The sequence below is a fragment of the Petromyzon marinus genome, unplaced genomic scaffold (genome assembly GCF_048934315.1).
Source record: "Petromyzon marinus isolate PM22_M1 ecotype Great Lakes invasive population unplaced genomic scaffold, UKy_Petmar_22M1.pri1.0 PM_Scaffold_72, whole genome shotgun sequence".
NCBI classification, from domain to species: domain Eukaryota; kingdom Metazoa; phylum Chordata; class Hyperoartia; order Petromyzontiformes; family Petromyzontidae; genus Petromyzon; species Petromyzon marinus.
The window spans coordinates 317,968-339,516 of record NW_027423680.1 but is presented as its reverse complement, the minus strand read 5'-3'; the positions used below and the strand labels follow the sequence as shown (position 1 = coordinate 339,516).

The following is a 21,549-nucleotide window of genomic DNA, read 5'->3' as shown; positions in this document are numbered from 1 at the left end:
TTTAACTCCATCAAAAAAGTAACCTGCAGTGCCACACCTATTACCATAATTAGGGGAAAAAACGGTGATCCAATTTCCGACCCCCAGGAACAGGTTCGCAGATTTGCTGAGCATTTCTGTGAGGTCCTGGGGGAGGGAAAATCCCTCAGCCAGGAAAACATCGTGGCACAAAGTGAGGATGACCCTGCTGAGGCTGCGGTGCCTCAAATATCGGATGAAGTCACCCCCTGTGAGTGGCTGGCTGAGGTGCCAGCTGCTGATGAAGTATTGAAGGCGATCCGGAGTCTGAGACCAGGAAAGGCAGCGGGCAGAGATGATCTCCCAAGCGAAATGCTGAGGGAGGGTGGCGTTTGTGCACAGACTGCCCTATATGACATCATAACAACAGTCTGGACCACTGGACGGGTTCCGCAGGATTGGAAGGATGCCCTGGTGGTCCCCCTTTTTAAGAAGGGGGACCGCACAGACTGTAACAACTACAGGGGCATCTCACTCCTCAGTGTGCCGGGAAAGGTCCTGGCAAGGATTATTCAGCATCGCCTTGCCAGGCACGCTAAGGAGAGGCTTGCGGAGCCCCAATGCGGTTTCAGGAAAGGGCGGTCCTGCACAGATGCCATATTTTCTGTCCGTCTGCTACAGCAGAGGTGTAGGGAATTCCAACAACACCTACATCTCTGCTTTATTGACCTGGTCAAGGCCTATGATACCATCAGTAGGCCTGGGCTCTGGGTCGTTCTTCGTGCTTTTGGAGTACCTGACCCTTTGCTCACGATCATTAAGGACCTTCATGATGGTGAGCGGGCCCGGGTAAAACTACGTGGCCGGGAGTCAGAGCCATTCCCTGTACACCTTGGGGTGCGACAGGGATGTCCTCTGGCTCCCACATTATTTAACATCTATTTTGACCGCGTAGTTCGTGAAGCCTTCAATAGCTGTACCGGGGGAATCTCCATATGGTACAGATATAATGGGAGGCTAATCGATGCCCGGGTGCGGTCAAGGGATGGCTCCCTATTGCTCAACCACGTTATGTATGCTGATCATTTGGTAATAGCTGCTTAGTCAGAGGAGGAGTTGGAGACGCTGCTGCTGAGACTGGAGCGTGCCACTAAGAGGTGGGGCCTTACCATCAGCCCCACCAAAACTAAGCACCTGCCTGGGTATTTTGTACCATCGGACACTCCACCCCCACAACTCCCAATCGGTGATGGGGCAGTTGTGGAGAGAGTGGAGAGTTTCCCATACCTGGGCAGTGTGCTTATGACTGGCTCCAGTTTAACAGCAGAGGTCTCACTCCGAATCAGTCGAGCGGCAATATCTTTTCATCGGTTGCGTAACGCTGTGTGGAAGCTACCTGGTCTGTCGCTCCGCACTAAGCTTCAGGTCTTCTCGGCCACGGTCATTCCCTCCCTTCTCTACGCTTGCGAAACGTGGACCCCCCTGGTGGAACATCTTCGCCGGTTAGAAACATTTAGGCTGGCCTGCCTACGATGCATCCTGGGTTTAACCAGACTGGATTGTGTGAGGAGCTCACAAATCCTTGAAAGATCTGGGCAGGGTCCCATCGGTGAGCTCCTCCGGCAGGCAAGGCTGCGATGGCTGGGTCATGTAGCCCGCATGCCCAGCCACCGCATGCCGAAACAGCTTTTGTTTGGCCGGATTGAGGGGGCTAAGCGGGCGCGGCACGGGCTAGAGAAGAGATGGAGTGATGTGGTACAGGAGGACGTGGAGCTGAGTGGACTTACCGATGACTGGTACCAGCGGTGTCAAGATCGGCCTCTGTGGAGGAGGCTCGTGAAGGATGCTACTGGGCAGTTGGAGGCAGTCGCCCTCCAACAACAACGGAGGGCGGAGGAGCGACGCTCACAACAACGAGCGGAACGCCGGGTGGCTAAAGCACAGCAGGTTGGCACAGTAGGGGGCACAGGTGGTGCATCAGCCAGTCATCTCAGTCAGTCGACCCGTGGCACCTGGGTCTGCCCCGTGACCTCCTACCAGCGGGCGTTCGACACTTCACGTGCCCTCAAGGTGCACATAGCCTGGCACAAGCGTCGTGGTGACGTCACCGCCACTTAGTGGCGAATGGCGGTTGTTGTGTGTATGGCTGTGTGTGTGATTGTGTGTGTATGTATGTCTGTGTGACTGTGTGTGTGTGACTGTGTGACTGTGTGTGTATGACTGTGTATGACTGTGTGTGTGTGTGACTGTGTGGCTGTCTGTATGACTGTGTATGTGTAGGAGCCCGCGTGGCCATCAAGAAGATTCCGTGTGCCTTTGTGTGTATGACTGTGTGTGTGTGTGTATAACTGTGTATGACTGTGTGTGTGTGTGTATGACTGTGTATGACTGTGTGTGTGTGTGCCTGTGTGTGTATGACTGTGTGTGTGTATAACTGTGTATGACTGTGTGTGTGTGTGTGTATGACTGTATGACTGTGTGTGTGTGACTGTGTGTGTATGACTGTGTGTGTGTATGACTGTGTGTGTATGTATGTCTGTATGACTGTATGTGTGGCTGTGTGTATGATTGTGTATGACTGTGTGTGTGACTGTGTGTGTGACTGTGTGACTGTGTGACTGTGTGTGTGACTGTGTGTGTGACTGTATGACTGTGTATGACTGTGTATGACTGTGTGTGTGACTGTGTGTGTGTATGACTGTGTATGACTGTGTGTGACTGTGTGTGTGTGATTGTGTGTGTGTGTATGTCTGTATGACTGTATGTGTGACTGTGTGTGTGTATGACTGTGTGACTGTGTGTGTATGACTGTGTGTGTGTGACTGTGTGTGTGTGACTGTGTGTGTGACTGTGTGACTGTGTGTGACTGTGTGACTGTGTGTGACTGTGTGTGACTGTGTATGACTGTGTGTGACTGTGTGTGACTGTGAGTGTGACTATGTGTGTGACTGTGTGTGTGTGTGTGACTGTGTGTGACTGTGTGACTGTGTGTGTGACTGTGTGACTGTGTGTGACTGTGTGACTGTGTGACTGTGTGTGACTGTGTGTGACTGTGTATGACTGTGTGTGACTGTGAGTGTGACTATGTGTGTGACTGTGTGTGTGTGTGTGACTGTGTGACTGTGTGTGACTGTGTGTGACTATGTGTGTGACTGTGTGTGTGACTATGTGTGTGACTGTGTGTGTGTGTGTGTGACTGTGTGTGACTGTGTGTGACTGTGTGTGTGTGTGACTGTGTGTGACTGTGTGTGACTGTGTGTGTGACTGTGTGACTGTGTGTGTGACTGTGTGACTGTGTGTGTGACTGTGTGACTGTGTGTGACTGTGTGTGACTGTGTATGACTGTGTGTGACTGTGAGTGTGACTATGTGTGTGACTGTGTGTGTGTGTGACTGTGTGTGACTGTGTGACTGTGTGTGACTGTGTGTGACTGTGTGTGACTGTGTGTGTGACTGTGTGTGTGACTGTGTGACTGTGTGTGTGTGTAGGGGCCCGCGTGGCCATCAAGAAGATTCCGTGTGCCTTTGACGTGACAACGACCGCCAAGAGGACTCTGTGTGTGTGTGGGTGACTGTGTGTGTGTGTGACTGTGTGTGTGTGACTGTGTGTGTGTGACTGTGTGTGTGTCACTGTGTGTGTGTCACTGTGTGTGTGTCACTGTGTGTGTATGACTGTGTGACTGTGTGTGTGTGTGACTGTGTGTGTATGTGTGTGTGACTGTGTGTGTGACTGTGCGTGTATGACTGTGTGACTGTGTGTGTGTATGTGTGTGACTGTGTGTGTGTGACTGTGAGTGTGTGACTGTGTGTGTGTGACTGTGAGTGTGTGACTGTGAGTGTGTGACTGTGAGTGTATGACTGTGTATGACTGTGTGTGACTATGTGTATGACTGTGTGACTGTGCGTGTGTATTACTGTGTGTGACTGTGTGACTGTGTGTGACTGTGTGTGTGTGACTGTGTGTGTGACTGTGTGTGTGTGACTGTGTGTGTGTGTGTATTACTGTGTGTGACTGTGTGTGTGTGTGACTGTGTGTGTGTGACTGTGTGACTGTGCGTGTGTATTACTGTGTGTGACTGTGTGTGTGTGTGACTGTGTATGACTGTGTGTGACTGTGTGTGTGTGACTGTGACTGTGTGTGACTGTGTGTATGACTGTGTGTGTGACTGTGTGTGTGTGTGACTGTGTGTGTGTGTGACTGTGTGTGTATGACTGTGTATGACTGTGTGTGTGACTGTGTGTGTGACTGTGTATGTGTGTGTGACTGTGTGTGTGACTGTGTGACTGTGTGTATGTGTGTATGCATGACTTTGTATGACTGTGTATGTCTGTATGACTTTATGTATGACTGTGTGTGTGACTGTGTGTGACTGTGACTGTGTGTGACTGTGACTGTGTGTGTATGACTGTATGTGTGACTGTGTGTGTGTGACTGTGTGACTGTCTGTATGACTGTGTATGACTGTGTGTGTGACGGTGTGTGTGTGTGACTGTGTATGACTGTGTATGACTGTGTGACTGTGTGTGTGACTGTGTGACTGTGTGTGTGTAGGGGCACGCGTGGCCATCAAGAAGATTCCGTGTGCCTTTGACGTGACAACGACCGCCAAGAGGACTCTGTGTGTGTGTGTATGACTGTGTGTGTGTGACTGTGTGTGTGACTGTGTGTGTGTGACTGTGTGTGTGTGTGACTGTGTGTGTGTGTGACTGTGTGTGTGTGACTGTGTGTGTGTGTGACTGTGTGTGACTGTGTGTGACTGTGTGTGTGACTGTGTGACTGTGTGTGACTGTGTGACTGTGTGACTGTGTGTGACTGTGTGACTGTGTGACTGTGTGTGACTGTGTGTGACTGTGTGTGACTGTGTATGACTGTGTGTGACTGTGAGTGTGACTATGTGTGTGACTGTGTGTGTGTGTGACTGTGTGTGACTGTGTGTGTGACTGTGTGTGTGACTGTGTGTGTGACTGTGTGTGTGACTGTGTGACTGTGTGTGTGTAGGGGCCCGCGTGGCCATCAAGAAGATTCCGTGTGCCTTTGACGTGACAACGACCGCCAAGAGGACTCTGTGTGTGTGTGGGTGACTGTGTGTGTGTGTGACTGTGTGTGTGTGACTGTGTGTGTGTGACTGTGTGTGTGTCACTGTGTGTGTGTCACTGTGTGTGTATGACTGTGTGACTGTGTGTGTGTGTGTGACTGTGTGTGTATGTGTGTGTGACTGTGTGTGTGACTGTGTGTGTATGACTGTGTGACTGTGTGTGTATGTGTGTGTGTGTGACTGTATGTGTGTGTGACTGTGAGTGTGTGACTGTGAGTGTATGACTGTGTATGACTGTGTGTGACTATGTGTATGACTGTGTGACTGTGCGTGTGTATTACTGTGTGTGACTGTGTGTGACTGTGTGTGTGTGACTGTGTGTGTGACTGTGTGTGTGACTGTGTGTGTGTGTGTATTACTGTGTGTGACTGTGTGTGTGTGTGACTGTGTGTGTGTGACTGTGTGACTGTGCGTGTGTATTACTGTGTGTGACTGTGTGTGTGTGTGACTGTGTATGACTGTGTGTGACTGTGTGTGTGTGACTGTGACTGTGTGTGACTGTGTGTGTGACTGTGTGTGTGTGTGACTGTGTGTGTGTGTGACTGTGTGTGTGTGTGACTGTGTGTGTATGACTGTGTATGACTGTGTATGACTGTGTGTGTGACTGTGTGTGTGACTGTGTATGTGTGTGTGACTGTGTGTGTGACTGTGTGACTGTGTGTATGTGTGTATGTATGACTGTGTATGACTGTGTATGTCTGTATGACTTTATGTATGACTGTGTGTGTGACTGTGTGTGACTGTGACTGTGTGTGTATGACTGTATGTGTGACTGTGTGTGTGTGACTGTGTGACTGTCTGTATGACTGTGTATGACTGTGTGTGTGACGGTGTGTGTGTGTGACTGTGTATGACTGTGTATGACTGTGTGACTGTGTGTGTGACTGTGTGACTGTGTGTGTGTAGGGGCACGCGTGGCCATCAAGAAGATTCCTTGTGCCTTTGACGTGACAACGACCGCCAAGAGGACTCTGTGTGTGTGTGTGGGTGACTGTCTGTATGACTGTGTATGACTGTGTGTGACTATGTGTATGACTGTGTGACTGTGCGTGTGTATTACTGTGTGTGTGTGTGTGTGTATGACTGTGTGTGTGTGACTGTGTGTGTGTGACTGTGTGTGTGTGTGACTGTGTGTGTGTGTGACTGTGTGTGTGTGACTGTGTGTGTGTCACTGTGTGTGTCACTGTGTGTGTATGACTGTGTGTGACTGTGTGTGTATGACTGTGTGACTGTGTGTATGACTGTGTGTGTGTGACTGTGTGTGTGTAGGGGCACGCGTGGCCATCAAGAAGATTCCGTGTGCCTTTGACGTGACAACGACCGCCAAGAGGACTCTGTGTGTGTGTATGACTGTGTGTGTGTGTGACTGTGTGTGTGTGACTGTGTGTGTGTGTGACTGTGTGTGTGTGACTGTGTGTGTGTCACTGTGTGTGTGTCACTGTGTGTGTGTCACTGTGTGTGTATGACTTTGTGTGACTGTGTGTGTATGACTGTGTGACTGTGTGTGTGTGACTGTGTGTGTGTGACTGTGTGTGTGACTGTGTGTGTATGTGTAGGAGCACGCGTGGCCATCAAGAAGATTCCGTGTGCCTTTGACGTGACAACGACCGCCAAGAGGACTCTGTGTGTGTGTGTGGGTGACTGTGTGTGTGTGTGTGACTGTGTGTGTGTGACTGTGTGTGTGTCACTGTGTGTGTGTCACTGTGTGTGTATGACTGTGTGACTGTGTGTGTGTGTGACTGTGTGTGTATGTGTGTGTGACTGTGTGTGTCACTGTGTGTGTGTGTCACTGTGTGTGTGTGACTGTGTGTGTGTGACTGTGTGTGTGTGACTGTGTGTGTGACTGTGTGTGTGTAGGGGCACGCGTGGCCATCAAGAAGATTCCGTGTGCCTTTGACGTGACAACGACCGCCAAGAGGACTCTGTGTGTGTGTGACTGTGTGTGTGTGACTGTGTGTGTGTGACTGTGTGTGACTGTGTGTGTATGACTGTGTGACTGTGTGACTGTGTGTGTAGGGGCACGCGTGGCCATCAAGAAGATTCCGTGTGCCTTTGACGTGACAACGACCGCCAAGAGGACTCTGTGTGTGTGTGTGTGTATGACTGTGTGTGTGTGTGACTGTGTGTGTGTGACTGTGTGTGTGTGTGACTGTGTGTGTGTGACTGTGTGTGTGTCACTGTGTGTGTGTCACTGTGTGTGTATGACTGTGTGTGACTGTGTGTGTATGACTGTGTGACTGTGTGTGTGTGACTGTGTGTGTGTGACTGTGTGTGTGACTGTGTGTGTATGTGTAGGAGCACGCGTGGCCATCAAGAAGATTCCGTGTGCCTTTGACGTGACAACGACCGCCAAGAGGACTCTGTGTGTGTGTGTGGGTGACTGTGTGTGTGTATGTGTATGTCTGTGTGACTGTGTGTGACTGTGTGTGTGTAGGAGCCCGCGTGGCCATCAAGAAGATTCCGTGTGCCTTTGACGTGACAACGACCGCCAAGAGGACTCTGTGTGTGTGTGTGTGTGTGTGTGACTGTGTGTGTGTGTGACTGTGTGACTGTGTGTGTGTGACTGTGTGACTGTGTGTGTGTGACTGTGTGTGTAGGGGCACGCGTGGCCATCAAGAAGATTCCGTGTGCCTTTGACGTGACAACGACCGCCAAGAGGACTCTGTGTGTGTGTGTGTGTATGACTGTGTGTGTGTGTGACTGTGTGTGTGTGACTGTGTGTGTGTGTGACTGTGTGTGTGTGACTGTGTGTGTGTCACTGTGTGTGTGTCACTGTGTGTGTATGACTGTGTGTGACTGTGTGTGTATGACTGTGTGACTGTGTGTGTGTGACTGTGTGTGTGACTGTGTGTGTATGTGTAGGAGCACGCGTGGCCATCAAGAAGATTCCGTGTGCCTTTGACGTGACAACGACCGCCAAGAGGACTCTGTGTGTGTGTGTGGGTGACTGTGTGTGTGTGACTGTGTGTGTGTGTGACTGTGTGTGTGACTGCGTGTGTGTGACTGTGTGTGACTGTGTGTGTGTAGGGGCACGCGTGGCCATCAAGAAGATTCCGTGTGCCTTTGACGTGACAACGACCGCCAAGAGGACTCTGCGTGAACTCAAGATGCTGCTCCACTTCAAGCACGACAACGTCATCGCCATCCGGGACCTACTGCTGCCGCAAGACCCACGCAACTTCAAGGACGTGTGAGGGCCCGCCACGTGGAGACACGTGTCTCTAAGTGTCTCCATGTGTCTTCATGTGTCTCCACCTGTCTCCACGTGTCTACACGCGTCTCCACGTGTCTCCACGCGTCTCCACGTGTCTCCACGCGTCTCCACGTGTCTCTAAGTGTCTCTAAGTGTCTTTACGTGTCTCTAAGTGTCTCTAAGTGTCTCCACGTGTCTTCGCGTGCCTCTAAGTGTCTCTAAGTGTCTACACGTGTCTCTAAGTGTCTCTAAGTGTCTCTAAGTGTCTACACGTGTCTCTAAGTGTCTCTAAGTGTCTACACATGTCTACACGTGTCTCTAAGTGTCTCTAAGTGTCTCTAAGTGTCTACACGTGTCTCTAAGTGTCTCTAAGTGTCTACACGTGTCTCTAAGTGTCTCTAAGTGTCTCCACGTGTCTCCATGTGTCTACAAGTGTCTCTAAGTGTCTCTAAGTGTCTCTAAGTGTCTCTAAATGTCTACACGTGTCTCTAAGTGTCTCTAAGTGTCTCCACGTGTCTACACGCGTCTCCACGTGTCTCCACGCGTCTCCACGTGTCTCCACGCGTCTCCACGTGTCTTCGCGTGCCTCTAAGTGTCTACACGTGTCTCTAAGTGTCTCTAAGTGTCTCTAAGTGTCTACACGTGTCTCTAAGTGTCTCTAAGTGTCTACACATGTCTACACGTGTCTCTAAGTGTCTCTAAGTGTCTCTAAGTGTCTACACGTGTCTCTAAGTGTCTCTAAGTGTCTACACGTGTCTCTAAGTGTCTCTAAGTGTCTCCACGTGTCTCCATGTGTCTACAAGTGTCTCTAAGTGTCTCTAAGTGTCTCTAAGTGTCTCTAAATGTCTACACGTGTCTCTAAGTGTCTCTAAGTGTCTCCACGTGTCTACACGCGTCTCCACGTGTCTCCACGCGTCTCCACGTGTCTCCACGCGTCTCCACGTGTCTCTAAGTGTCTCTAAGTGTCTCTAAGTGTCTTTACGTGTCTCTAAGTGTCTCTAAGTGTCTCTAAGTGTCTCCACGTGTCTTCGCGTGCCTCTAAGTGTCTCTAAGTGTCTACACGTGTCTCTAAGTGTCTCTAAGTGTCTCTAAGTGTCTGCACGTGTCTCTAAGTGTCTCTAAGTGTCTACACGTGTCTCCACGTGTCTCTAAGTGTCTCTAAGTGTCTCCACGTGTCTCTAAGTGTCTCTAAGTGTCTCTAAGTGTCTCTAAGTGTCTACACGTGTCTCTAAGTGTCTCTAAGTGTCTCTAAGTGTCTACACGTGTCTCTAAGTGTCTACACGTGTCTCTAAGTGTCTCTAAGTGTCTCCACGTGTCTCTAAGTGTCTCCACGTGTCTCTAAGTGTCTCTAAGTGTCTCTAAGTGTCTACACGTGTCTCTAAGTGTCTCTAAGTGTCTCTAAGTGTCTACACGTGTCTCTAAGTGTCTCTAAGTGTCTTTACGTGTCTCTAAGTATCTCTAAGTGTCTCTAAGTGTCTCTAAGTGTCTCCACGTGTCTTCGCGTGCCTCTAAGTGTCTCTAAGTGTCTACACGTGTCTCTAAGTGTCTCTAAGTGTCTCTAAGTGTCTACACGTGTCTCTAAGTGTCTCTAAGTGTCTACACGTGTCTCCACGTGTCTCTAAGTGTCTCTAAGTGTCTACACGTGTCTCCACGTGTCTCTAAGTGTCTCTAAGTGTCTCTAAGTGTCTCCACGTGTCTCCACGTGTCTCTAAGTGTCTCTAAGTGTCTCTAAGTGTCTACACGTGTCTCTAAGTGTCTCTAAGTGTCTCTAAGTGTCTACACGTGTCTCTAAGTGTCTCTAAGTGTCTCTAAGTGTCTACACATGTCTACACGTGTCTCTAAGTGTCTCTAAGTGTCTCTAAGTGTCTACACGTGTCTCTAAGTGTCTCTAAGTGTCTACACGTGTCTCTAAGTGTCTCTAAGTGTCTCCACGTGTCTCCATGTGTCTACAAGTGTCTCTAAGTGTCTCTAAGTGTCTCTAAGTGTCTCTAAATGTCTACACGTGTCTCTAAGTGTCTCTAAGTGTCTCCACGTGTCTACACGCGTCTCCACGTGTCTCCACGCGTCTCCACGTGTCTCCACGCGTCTCCACGTGTCTTCGCGTGCCTCTAAGTGTCTCTAAGTGTCTACACGTGTCTCTAAGTGTCTCTAAGTGTCTACACGTGTCTCTAAGTGTCTCTAAATGTCTACACATGTCTACACGTGTCTCTAAGTGTCTCTAAGTGTCTCTAAGTGTCTACACGTGTCTCTAAGTGTCTCTAAGTGTCTACACGTGTCTCTAAGTGTCTCTAAGTGTCTCCACGTGTCTCCATGTGTCTACAAGTGTCTCTAAGTGTCTCTAAGTGTCTCTAAGTGTCTCTAAATGTCTACACGTGTCTCTAAGTGTCTCTAAGTCTCTCCACGTGTCTACACGCGTCTCCACGTGTCTCCACGCGTCTCCACGTGTCTCCACGCGTCTCCACGTGTCTCTAAGTGTCTCTAAGTGTCTCTAAGTGTCTTTACGTGTCTCTAAGTGTCTCTAAGTGTCTCTAAGTGTCTCCACGTGTCTTCGCGTGCCTCTAAGTGTCTCTAAGTGTCTACATGTGTCTCTAAGTGTCTCTAAGTGTCTCTAAGTGTCTGCACGTGTCTCTAAGTGTCTCTAAGTGTCTACACGTGTCTCCACGTGTCTCTAAGTGTCTCTAAGTGTCTCCACGTGTCTCCACGTGTCTCTAAGTGTCTCTAAGTGTCTCTAAGTGTCTCTAAGTGTCTACACGTGTCTCTAAGTGTCTCTAAGTGTCTACACGTGTCTCTAAGTGTCTACACGTGTCTCTAAGTGTCTCTAAGTGTCTCCATGTGTCTCTAAGTGTCTCCACGTGTCTCTAAGTGTCTCTAAGTGTCTCTAAGTGTCTACACGTGTCTCTAAGTGTCTCTAAGTGTCTCTAAGTGTCTACACGTGTCTCTAAGTGTCTACACGTGTCTCTAAGTGTCTCTAAGTGTCTCTAAGTGTCTTTACGTGTCTCTAAGTGTCTCTAAGTGTCTCTAAGTGTCTCCACGTGTCTTCGCGTGCCTCTAAGTGTCTCTAAGTGTCTACACGTGTCTCTAAGTGTCTCTAAGTGTCTCTAAGTGTCTACACGTGTCTCTAAGTGTCTCTAAGTGTCTACACGTGTCTCCACGTGTCTCTAAGTGTCTCTAAGTGTCTACACGTGTCTCCACGTGTCTCTAAGTGTCTCTAAGTGTCTACACGTGTCTCCACGTGTCTCTAAGTGTCTCTAAGTGTCTACACGTGTCTCCACGTGTCTCTAAGTGTCTCTAAGTGTCTCCACGTGTCTCTAAGTGTCTCTAAGTGTCTCTAAGTGTCTCTAAGTGTCTCCACGTGTCTCCACGTGTCTCTAAGTGTCTCTAAGTGTCTCTAAGTGTCTACACGTGACTCTAAGTGTCTCTAAGTGTCTCTCAGTGTCTACACGTGTCTCCACGTGTCTTCGCGTGCCTCTAACTGTCTCTAAGTGTCTACACGTGTCTCTAAGTGTCTCCACATGTCTCTAAGTTTCTCTAAGTGTCTCTAAGTGTCTCCACCCGTCCCCCACGTGTCTCCACCCATCCCCCACGTTTCCCTACGTGTCCCCCACGTGTCCCCCACGTGTCCCCCACGTTACCTCCGCTAGCTACGTGGTCCTGGACCTCATGGTGTCTACACGTGTCTCTAAGTGTCTCTAAGTGTCTCCACGTGTCCCCACGTGTCTCTAAGTGTCTCTAAGTGTCTCTAAGTGTCTCCACATGTCTCTAAGTGTCTCTAAGTGTCTCTAAGTGTCTCTAAGTGTCTCCACGTGTCCCCACGTGTCCCCCACGTGTCCCCCACGTTACCTCCGCTAGCTACGTGGTCCTGGACCTCATGGAGAGCGACCTGCACCAGATCATCCACTCGTCACAGTCCCTGAGCGCCGAGCACGTGCGATACTTCCTGTACCAGCTGCTGCGGGGCCTCAAGTTCGTGCACTCGGCACGGGTCCTCCACCGCGACCTGAAGCCCTCGAACCTGCTGGTGAACGAGACGTGCGAGTTGAAGATCGGAGACTTCGGCATGGCGCGGGGGATGGCCTCCCTGTCGCCGGGAGGGCACCAGGCTCAGCCGGTGAGGACGCCGTGGGTGTGGTGTGTGGGTGGGTTGGTTGGTTGGTTGGTGGGTTGGTTGGTTGGTGGGTGGGTTGGTTGGTGGGTGGGTTGGTTGGTGGGTGGGTGGGTGGGTGGGTTGGTTGGTGGGTGGGTGGGTGGGTGAGTGGGTGAGTGGGTGGGTTGGGGAGTGAGTGGGTGGCTGGGTGAGTGAGTGGGTGGCTGGGTGAGTGAGTGGGTGGCTGGGTGAGTGAGTGAGTGGGTGGGTGAGTGGGTGGGTGAGTGGGTGGGTGGGTTGGTGAGTGAGTGAGTGAGTGTGTTTCTGAGTGGGTGGGTGGGTTGGTGAGTGGGTGGGTGAGTGAGTGGGTGGGTGAGTGGGTGAGTGGGTGGGTGAGTGAGTGGGTGGGTGAGTGGGTGAGTGGGTGGGTGAGTGAGTGGGTGGGTGAGTGGGTGGGTGAGTGGGTGGGTTGGTGGGTTGGTGGGTGAGTGGGTGAGTGAGTGGGTGAGTGAGTGGGTGGGTGGGTTGGTGGGTGAGTGGGTGGGTGGGTGAGTGGGTGGGTGGGTGAGTGGGTGGGTGAGTGAGTGGGTGAGTGGGTGGGTGGGTGAGTGGGTGGGTGAGTGGGTGAGTGAGTGGGTGAGTGGGTGGGTGGGTGGGTAAGTGAGTGGGTGAGTGGGTGAGATGGTGGGTGAATGAGTGGATGGATGGATGAGTGGGTGAGTGAGTGAGTTAGTGTGTGGGTGAGTGAGTGAATGATGGAGTGGGTCGATGGATGGTTGTTTGGGTGACTTGAGTGTGTGAGTGGATTGATAGGTAGATGATTTAGTGGGTGGGTGAATGGGTGGGTGAGTGAGTGTATGCATGGGTGGGTGATTTGGTGAGTGATTGTGCGATTGAGTGAGTGGGTGGGTGAGTGTCTCCCCCCTCCACCGTGTCTCCACCCTCCACCGTGGCTCTCCCCGTGTCTCCCATCATCTCCCCGTGTCTCCCATCATCTCCCCCGTGTCTCCAATTACAGGATTCTGAGAACTGTCTCATGACGGAGTACGTCGCGACCAGATGGTACAGGGCACCAGAGCTGATGTTGGCCTTGCATCACTACACTCAGGTACCGGATTACTCACCACAGGCTCACCACACACTCACCACACACTCACCACACAGAGACCCATAGACTCACCACACAGAGACCCATAGACTCACCACACAGAGGGACATAGACTCAACACACAGAGACCCATAGACTCACATAGAGACCCATAGACTCACCACACAGAGACCCACACACTCACCACACAGAGACCCACAGACTCACCACACAGAGACCCATAGACTCACCACACAGAGACCCACAGACTCACCACACAGAGACCCATAGACTCACCACACAGAGAACCATAGACTCACCACACAGAGACCCATAGACTCACCACACAGAGACCCATAGACTCACCACACAGAGACCCATAGACTCACCACACAGAGAGCCATAGACTCACCACACAGAGACCCACACACTCACCACACAGACCCACACACTCACCACACACACAGAGACCCACAGACTCACCACACACTCACCACACACTCACCATACACACAGACTCCCCACACACAGAGACCCACACACAGAGACCCACACACTCACCACACACTCACACACTCACCACACACTCACCACACACTGAGACCCACACACTCACCACACACTCACCACACACTCACCACACACAGAGAGACCCACACACTCACCACACAGAGACCCACAGACTCACCACACACTCACCACACACTCACCACACACACTCACCACACACTCACCACACACTCACCACACACACCACACACTCACCACACACTCACCACACACCACACACTCACCACACACTCACCACACACTCACCACACACTGAGACCCACACACTCACCACACACTCACCACACACTCACCACACACCACACACTCACCACACACTCACCACACACTCACCACACAGAGAGACTCACACACTCACCACACAGAGACCCACACACTCACCACACACTCACCACACACTCACCACACACTCACCACAGACTCACCACACACTCACCACAGACTCCCCACACACTCACCACAGACTCCCCACACACACAGAGACCCACACACTCACCACACACTCACCACACACTCACCACACACTCACCACAGACTCACCACACACTCACCACACACTCACCACACACTCACCACACACTCACCACACACTCACCACACACAGAGACCCATAGACTCACCACACAGAGAGACTCACACACTCACCACACAGAGAGACTCACACTCACCACACACTCACCACACACTCACCACACACTCACCACACACTCACCACACACTCACCACACACTCACCACACACTCACCACACACTCACCACACACTCACCATGCACTCACTACACACACAGAGACTCCCCACACACACAGAGACCCACACACTCACCACACACTCACCACACACTCACCACACACTCACCACACACTCACCACACACTCATCACACACTCACCATGCACTCACTACACACACAGAGACTCCCCACACACACAGAGACCCACACACTCACCCACTCACTCACCACACTCACCACTCACTCACCACACAGAGACCCACAAACTCACCACACACTCACACACACTCACTCACACACTCACCACACACACAGAGACCCACCAAACTCACCACCACGGCTGTGTGCAGGCTGTGGCCATGTGGTCTGTGGGGTGCATCTTTGCTGAGATGCTGTCACGGAGGCTCACACACTCACCACTCACTCACCACACACTCACCACACACTCACCACACACTCACCATACACTCACCACACACTCACCACACACACTCACCACACACTCACCACACACACTCACCACACACTCACCACACACTCACCCACACACTCACCACACACTCACCACACACACACCACACACAGAGACCCATAGACTCACCACACAGAGAGACTCACACACTCACCACACAGAGAGACTCACACACTCACCACACACTCACCACACACTCACCACACACTCACCACACACTCACCACACACTCACCATACACACAGAGACCCACCAAACTCACCACCACCACCACGGCTGTGTGCAGGCTGTGGACATGTGGTCTGTGGGGTGCATCTTTGCTGAGATGCTGTCACGGAGACTCACACACTCACCACTCACTCACCACACACTCACCACACACTCACCACACACTCACCACACACTCACCACACACACAGAGACCCACCAAACTCACCACCACCACCACCGCTGTGTGCAGGCTGTGGACATGTGGTCTGTGGGGTGCATCTTTGCTGAGATGCTGTCACGGAGGCTCACACACTCACCACACACTCACCACACACACTCACCACACAGAGAGACTCACACACTCACCACACACTCACCACACACTCCTCACCACACACACATCACCACACACTCACCACACACTCACCACACACTCACCACACACACAGAGACCCACCAAACTCACCACGATGGCTGTGTGCAGGCTGTGGACATGTGGTCTGTGGGGTGCATCTTTGCTGAGATGCTGTCACGGAGACAGCTGTTCCCCGGCCGCACTACCTCCACCAGCTACAGCTCATCCTGGCCGTGCTGGGGACACCCCCACCAGAGCTCACACAGGTGGGCAGGAGGGGGGGTGGGTGGGTGAGGGGGTGGGTGAGGGGGTGGGTGAGGGGGTGGGTGAGAGGGTGGGTGGGTGGGTGAGGGGGTGGGTGGGTGGGTGAGGGGGTGGGTGGTTGAGAGGGTGGTTGGGTGGGTGAGAGGGTGGGTGGGTGGGTGTGTGAGAGGGTGGGTGGGTGGGTGGTGAGAGGGTGGGTGGGTGGGTGGGTGAGAGGGTGGGCGGGTGGGGTGGTGGGTGAGAGGGTGGGGTGGGTGGGTGAGAGGTTGGGTGGTTGGGTGAGAGGTTGGGTGGGTGGGTGAGAGGTTGGGTGGGTGGGCGGGATGGTGGGTGGGTGAGAGGGTGGGTGGGTGGGTGGGTGAGAGGGTGGGCGGGATGGTGGGCGGGCGGGCGAGTCGGTGAAAAGATGTGTGGATGGCATAATTGCAGCCTGGATGCTCTTTCCCTCCCACCCACCCCCACCACCCCCCACCACCCCACCACCACCACCACCACCACCACCCCCACCACCCACCACCACCCCACCACCCCACCACACCACCACCACCCCACCACCACCACCACCACCCCACCACCACCCCCACCACCACCCCACCCCCCACCACCACCACCACAACCACCACCACCACACCCACCACCACCACCACCACTCCCACCCCCACCACCACCACCACCATTACCACCACCACCATCACCACCACCACCACACCACACCACCCACCACCACCACCACACCACCACCACCACCCCACCACCACCCCCACCACACAACCACCACACCACCACCCACCACCACCACCACCCACAACCACCTCCACCACCACCACCACCACCCCCACCACCACCCCCACCACCACCCCCACCACCACCACCACCACCACCACCACCACCACCACCCCCCACCACCACCACCACCACCCCCCCCCACCAACCCACCACAACCACAACCACCACCACCACACCCACCACCACCACCACCACTCCCACCACCACCACCACCACCATTACCACCACCACCACCACCATCACCACCACCCCACCACCACCTCACCACCACCACCACAACCACAACCACCACCACCACACCCACCACCACCACCACCACTCCCACCCCCACCACCACCACCACCATTACCACCACCACCCCCACCACCACCACCACCACCCACCCACCACCACCCACCACCACCACCCCCACCACCACCCCCACCCCCACACCACCACCACCATCACCACTCCCACCCCCACCACCACCACCACCACCCCCACCACCACCACCACTCCCACCCCCACCACCACCACCACCACCCCCACCACCACCACCACACCCACCACCACCACCACTCCACCACCACCACCACCCCCCACCACCACCCCACCCACCACCACCACCACACCATCACCACTCCACCACCACCACCACTCCCACCACCCCCACCACCTCCCACCACCACCACCCACCACCCCCACTACCACCACCCACCACCACAACCACCACCACCCACCCACCCACCCACCACCCACACCCACGCAGGCCATCGGCGCTGAGCGTGTGCGTGCCTACGTGCTCAGCCTGCCCCCGCGCTCGCCCGCCCCGCTGGGCCCCCTCTTGGGGGCTCCGCCGCCGCTGCGGCCGCGGCCACGGCCTCGTGTGACCCCCAGGCCGTGGAGCTGCTGGGACTGCTCCTGCGGCTGTCTCCCGGCGAACGTCCGAGTGCGGCGGCGGCGCTCAGCCACCCCTACCTGGCACAGTATCACGACTCCAGCGACGAACCTGACTGCGTCCCCGCGTTCGACTTCAGCTTCGACAGGCCCACACTCACCCGTCACGAGGTGCGTGGGGTGGGTTGGGGTGTGGGTGGGTTGGTGGGTGGGTGGGTGGGTTGGTGGGTTGGTTGGTGAGTTGGTGGGTGGGTGGGTTGGTGGGTGGGTGAGTGGGTGGGTTGGTGGGTGAGTGGGTTGGTGGGTGAGTGGGTTGGTGGGTGAGTGGGTGAGTGGGTTGGTGGGTGAGTGGGTGAGTGGGTGGGTGAGTGGGTGGGTTGGTGGGTGGGTGGTGAGTGGGTGGGTGAGTGAGTGGGTGAGTGAGTGGGTGGGTGGGTTGGTGGAGTGGGTGGGTGGGTTGGTTGGTGAGTGGGTGAGTGGGTGGGTTGGTGGGTGGGGTGTGTGAGTGGGTTGGTGAGTGGGTGGGTGAGTGAGGGAGTGGGGTGAGTGGGTGGGTGGATGAGTGGGTGGGTGAGTGGGTGGGTGAGTGGGTGGATGAGTGGGTGAGTGAGTGGGTTGGTGAGTGGGTGGGTGAGTGAGTGGGTGAGTGGGTGGGTGGGTGAGTGAGTGAGTGGAGGTGAGTGGGTTGGTGAGTGGGTGGTGAGTGGATTGGTGGGTGGGTGAGTGGGTTGGTGGGGTGGGTGAGTGAGTGGGTGGGTGGTGGGTGGGTGGGTGGGTGAGTGGGTGGGTGGGTGGGTGATTGGTGAGGGAGTGGGTGGTGTGGGTTGGTGGGTGAGTGGGTTGGTGGGTGAGTTGGTGGATGGGTTGGTGGGTTGGTGAGTGAGTGGGTGGGTGAGTGGGTGGGTGAGTGGGTGGGTGGGTGGGTTGGTGAGTGAGTGGATGAATAAGTGAGTTGGTGGGTGAGTGAGTTGGTGGGTGGGTGAGTGAGTGGGTGAGTGAGTGGGTGGTTGACTGGGTGGGTGAGTGGGTGACTGAGTGGGCGAGCTAGCAGCAGGTGGAGTGGGTGACTGAGTGGGCGAGCTACTGCAGCAGGTGCTTTTGTGAGCAGATGATCGTTTGGTTGGGTGCACCTAGCCTGGCACCGCCACACCCCCCCCACCACTCCCTTCCCCCCCCCCCCCCCCGTCCCGCCACCGCCCCCTCTTGCAGGCCAGAGACGCGGTGCTGACGGAGATTCAGGCGTTTCATGCCAAACGCGAGGGCATCCAACGCAAGATCACCGTCCGGCCTCACCTCCGCCCAGCCAGCAGCAGCAGCAGCGGCATCAGCAGCGGCATCGGCAGCAGCATCAGCAGCGGCATCAGCAGCGGCATCAGCAGCGGCATCGGCAGCTCCCGGCACAGTAACGGGGACGGCGGCTGCACCTTCGGCGTTGGCAGCGGCAAGGAGAGTCATGCTCATCAGCAGCAGCAGCATCATCAGCAGCAGCAGCATCATCAGCAGCAGCAGCAGCATCATCAGCAGCAGCAGCAGCAGCCGAGTGCCAGGTACGTGGACGTCGTGAAAGCGACGTGCTTGATCGACAGTTGAGTTTAGTAAACGCGCATTTTAATCATGGGGACTGTCGCTGTTGTTGTTGTTTTGGCGTCTTCTGGTCCAACACCAGTGGAGAGACTAAAGGGCTCTAAAGAAAGCCGTCTCGGGTGTGGACCAATCAAATTCAAGGACAGTGCCAATATTATTATTATTATCAGAGTTGTCTCTTTTTTTGTTTGCATTTTGACTGCTTGTGTTGTGGTTATTGCAGACATGATGCCTTGAATAAAGGTGTCAGTTTTTTTGTGCCAGTTAAAAGGGTAAAACCTATTGCTATAACCCCCTACCTCCTCGCGGTGCCGGACGGGCAACTCTGTCGTGGACAGTGCTGTGGGGGGAGGGCCAATTCCGATTGGCTCCTCCCCTCATGGCATCTGTGTCCACCACAGTGGTTAAACGGGGGCTCTGGACGCGTGCGAGGGGCTGGTAACCCCTCCACCTTCAATTAATTACCACGAAACCACGAATACAAAATTTAACTAATAAGCTTGTGCTGGAGGCCCCGGGGGGACAGGCGTCTATGACGTCTCCTCCAGAAACAATGAAAAGCCACTACGGATGGCCACGTGGAATGTTCAAACGCTCACTGCGGAGGAGAGGCTGCCACTCCTCTGTCGGGAGCTGGACTGGTACCGCCTGGATCTCTGTGGCATTCAGGAGGTCCGGTGGACCTGTTCTGGCTCCTGCCACCATGAGGGGTGGACAGTCCTCTACTCGGGGCAGCAGACTGCCAAACAACAGGGTGTGGCTCTTCTTTTGAACAAAAGAATGAAGGGGGCGTGGGAGCGTGGCGGTGAGGTGTGGGAAGCTGTAAGCCCCAGGCTACTTTGGGCTCGCCTTCCCATCAACCGGAGGCGAGGAGTGGTGGTCGTGGTTACTTATGCCCCCACTGAAGACGAACATCCGTGGAGGGATGCAGGCAAAGCCGATGAGTCAGATGCCTTCTATGACCTCCTGTCACAGGTGCTGGCTTAAGTGGCCCCTCGGGATAGAGTCATCTTGTTGGGTGACTTCAATGCCCGAGTTGGTCATGATGCTGGCACCTGGTCTGGAGTGATTGGAGGGCATGGGCCAGATCAGCTCAATAACAACGGTAGGAGGCTGCTAGATTTTTGTGCAGCCCATGGGCTTGTAATTACCAACACGCTGTTCCGGCATCGGCGCATCAACACAACATCATGGATGCATGCCGGGTCCAAGCAAGAACATCTGCTGATCTACCCTCTGACCATCGACTAGTCACCTGTAAGATGCGCCTGCAATTCTTCCACTCCGGTGGTGGGTGTACACCCAGGACCCCTTTCAAACCTAAGGTGGCCTGGTCTCAGTTATCTGATGAAAGTTGCAAGTGAGAATTTCATCATCGCTTGCGGCTGGGGTTGGCATCGTCCCCCACTCCTCCTGATGAGGGTAAATGGGTGAGGTTTAGGACTGTGACTCATGCAGTTGCAATGGCTGCTTTGGGTACGCGGTCCAGACCTCCCCAGAGACCCTGGCTGACAGAGGAGGTGTTCAGGATGGTTGAGAAAAAGCGACAGGCCCACTGTCATCGGCTACAGAATCCCACGTCAGAGAATGAGGAGGCTTACCGCAGCCTTCCCTCGGAGGTTCGGAGAGCCGTGGCGTCACCGCCACTTAGTGGCGAATGGCGGTTGTTGTTGTTGTGATGTGTGATGGGTGGTGTATGTGGGGCGCGTGTGATGTGTGGTGTGGTGTGTGGTGTGTGTGTGGTGCGCGTGCGATGTGTGTGTGTGGTGTGATGCGTGTGTGTGGTGTGATGTGTGGTGTGTGTTGTGGTGCGTGTGTGATGCGCGTGTGGTGTGTGTGGGATGTGTGTGTGTGTGGTGTGTGTGTGATGTGTGTGTGATGCGTGTGTGTGGTGCGCGTGTGATGTGTGTGTGGGATGTGTGTGGTGTGTGGTGCGCGTGTGATGCGTGTGTGTGTGATGCGTGTGTGTGTGATGTGTGTGTGTGTGATGTGTGTGTGTGATGTGTGTGTGATGTGTGTGTGTGTGATGTGTGTGTGATGTGTCTGTGTGTGATGTGTGTGTGATGCGCGCGTGTGATGCGCGTGTGTGATGCGTGTGTGTGATGTGTGTGTGCGTGTGTGTGATGCGTGTGTGTGATGCGTGTGTGTGATGCGTGTGTGTGATGCGTGTGTGATGCGTGTGTGATGCGTGTGTGTGATGCGTGTGTGATGCGCGTGTGATGTGTGTGTGATGCGTGTGTGATGCGTGTGTGATGCGTGTGTGATGCGCAGAGCGGGAGTGGAC

General features: G+C 54.0%; 1 protein-coding gene across 1 annotated transcript in view; it reads left to right on the top strand.

Moving 5' to 3' along the window:
* LOC142923807 (mitogen-activated protein kinase 7-like) overlaps window positions 1-21,390 on the top strand; it is a 48,642-nt gene extending 27,252 nt beyond the window's left edge. The window contains 8 exon segments of the mRNA XM_076064780.1: window positions 8,081-8,243; window positions 12,096-12,354; window positions 13,349-13,438; window positions 15,885-15,954; window positions 15,957-16,021; window positions 17,554-17,618; window positions 17,651-17,852; window positions 18,891-21,390. Of these exon segments, the coding sequence (XP_075920895.1) occupies window positions 8,081-8,243; window positions 12,096-12,354; window positions 13,349-13,438; window positions 15,885-15,954; window positions 15,957-16,021; window positions 17,554-17,618; window positions 17,651-17,852; window positions 18,891-19,271 (1,295 nt within the window). The 3' untranslated portion in view covers window positions 19,272-21,390.
* The last annotated feature ends 159 nt before the right edge of the window (window positions 21,391-21,549 follow it).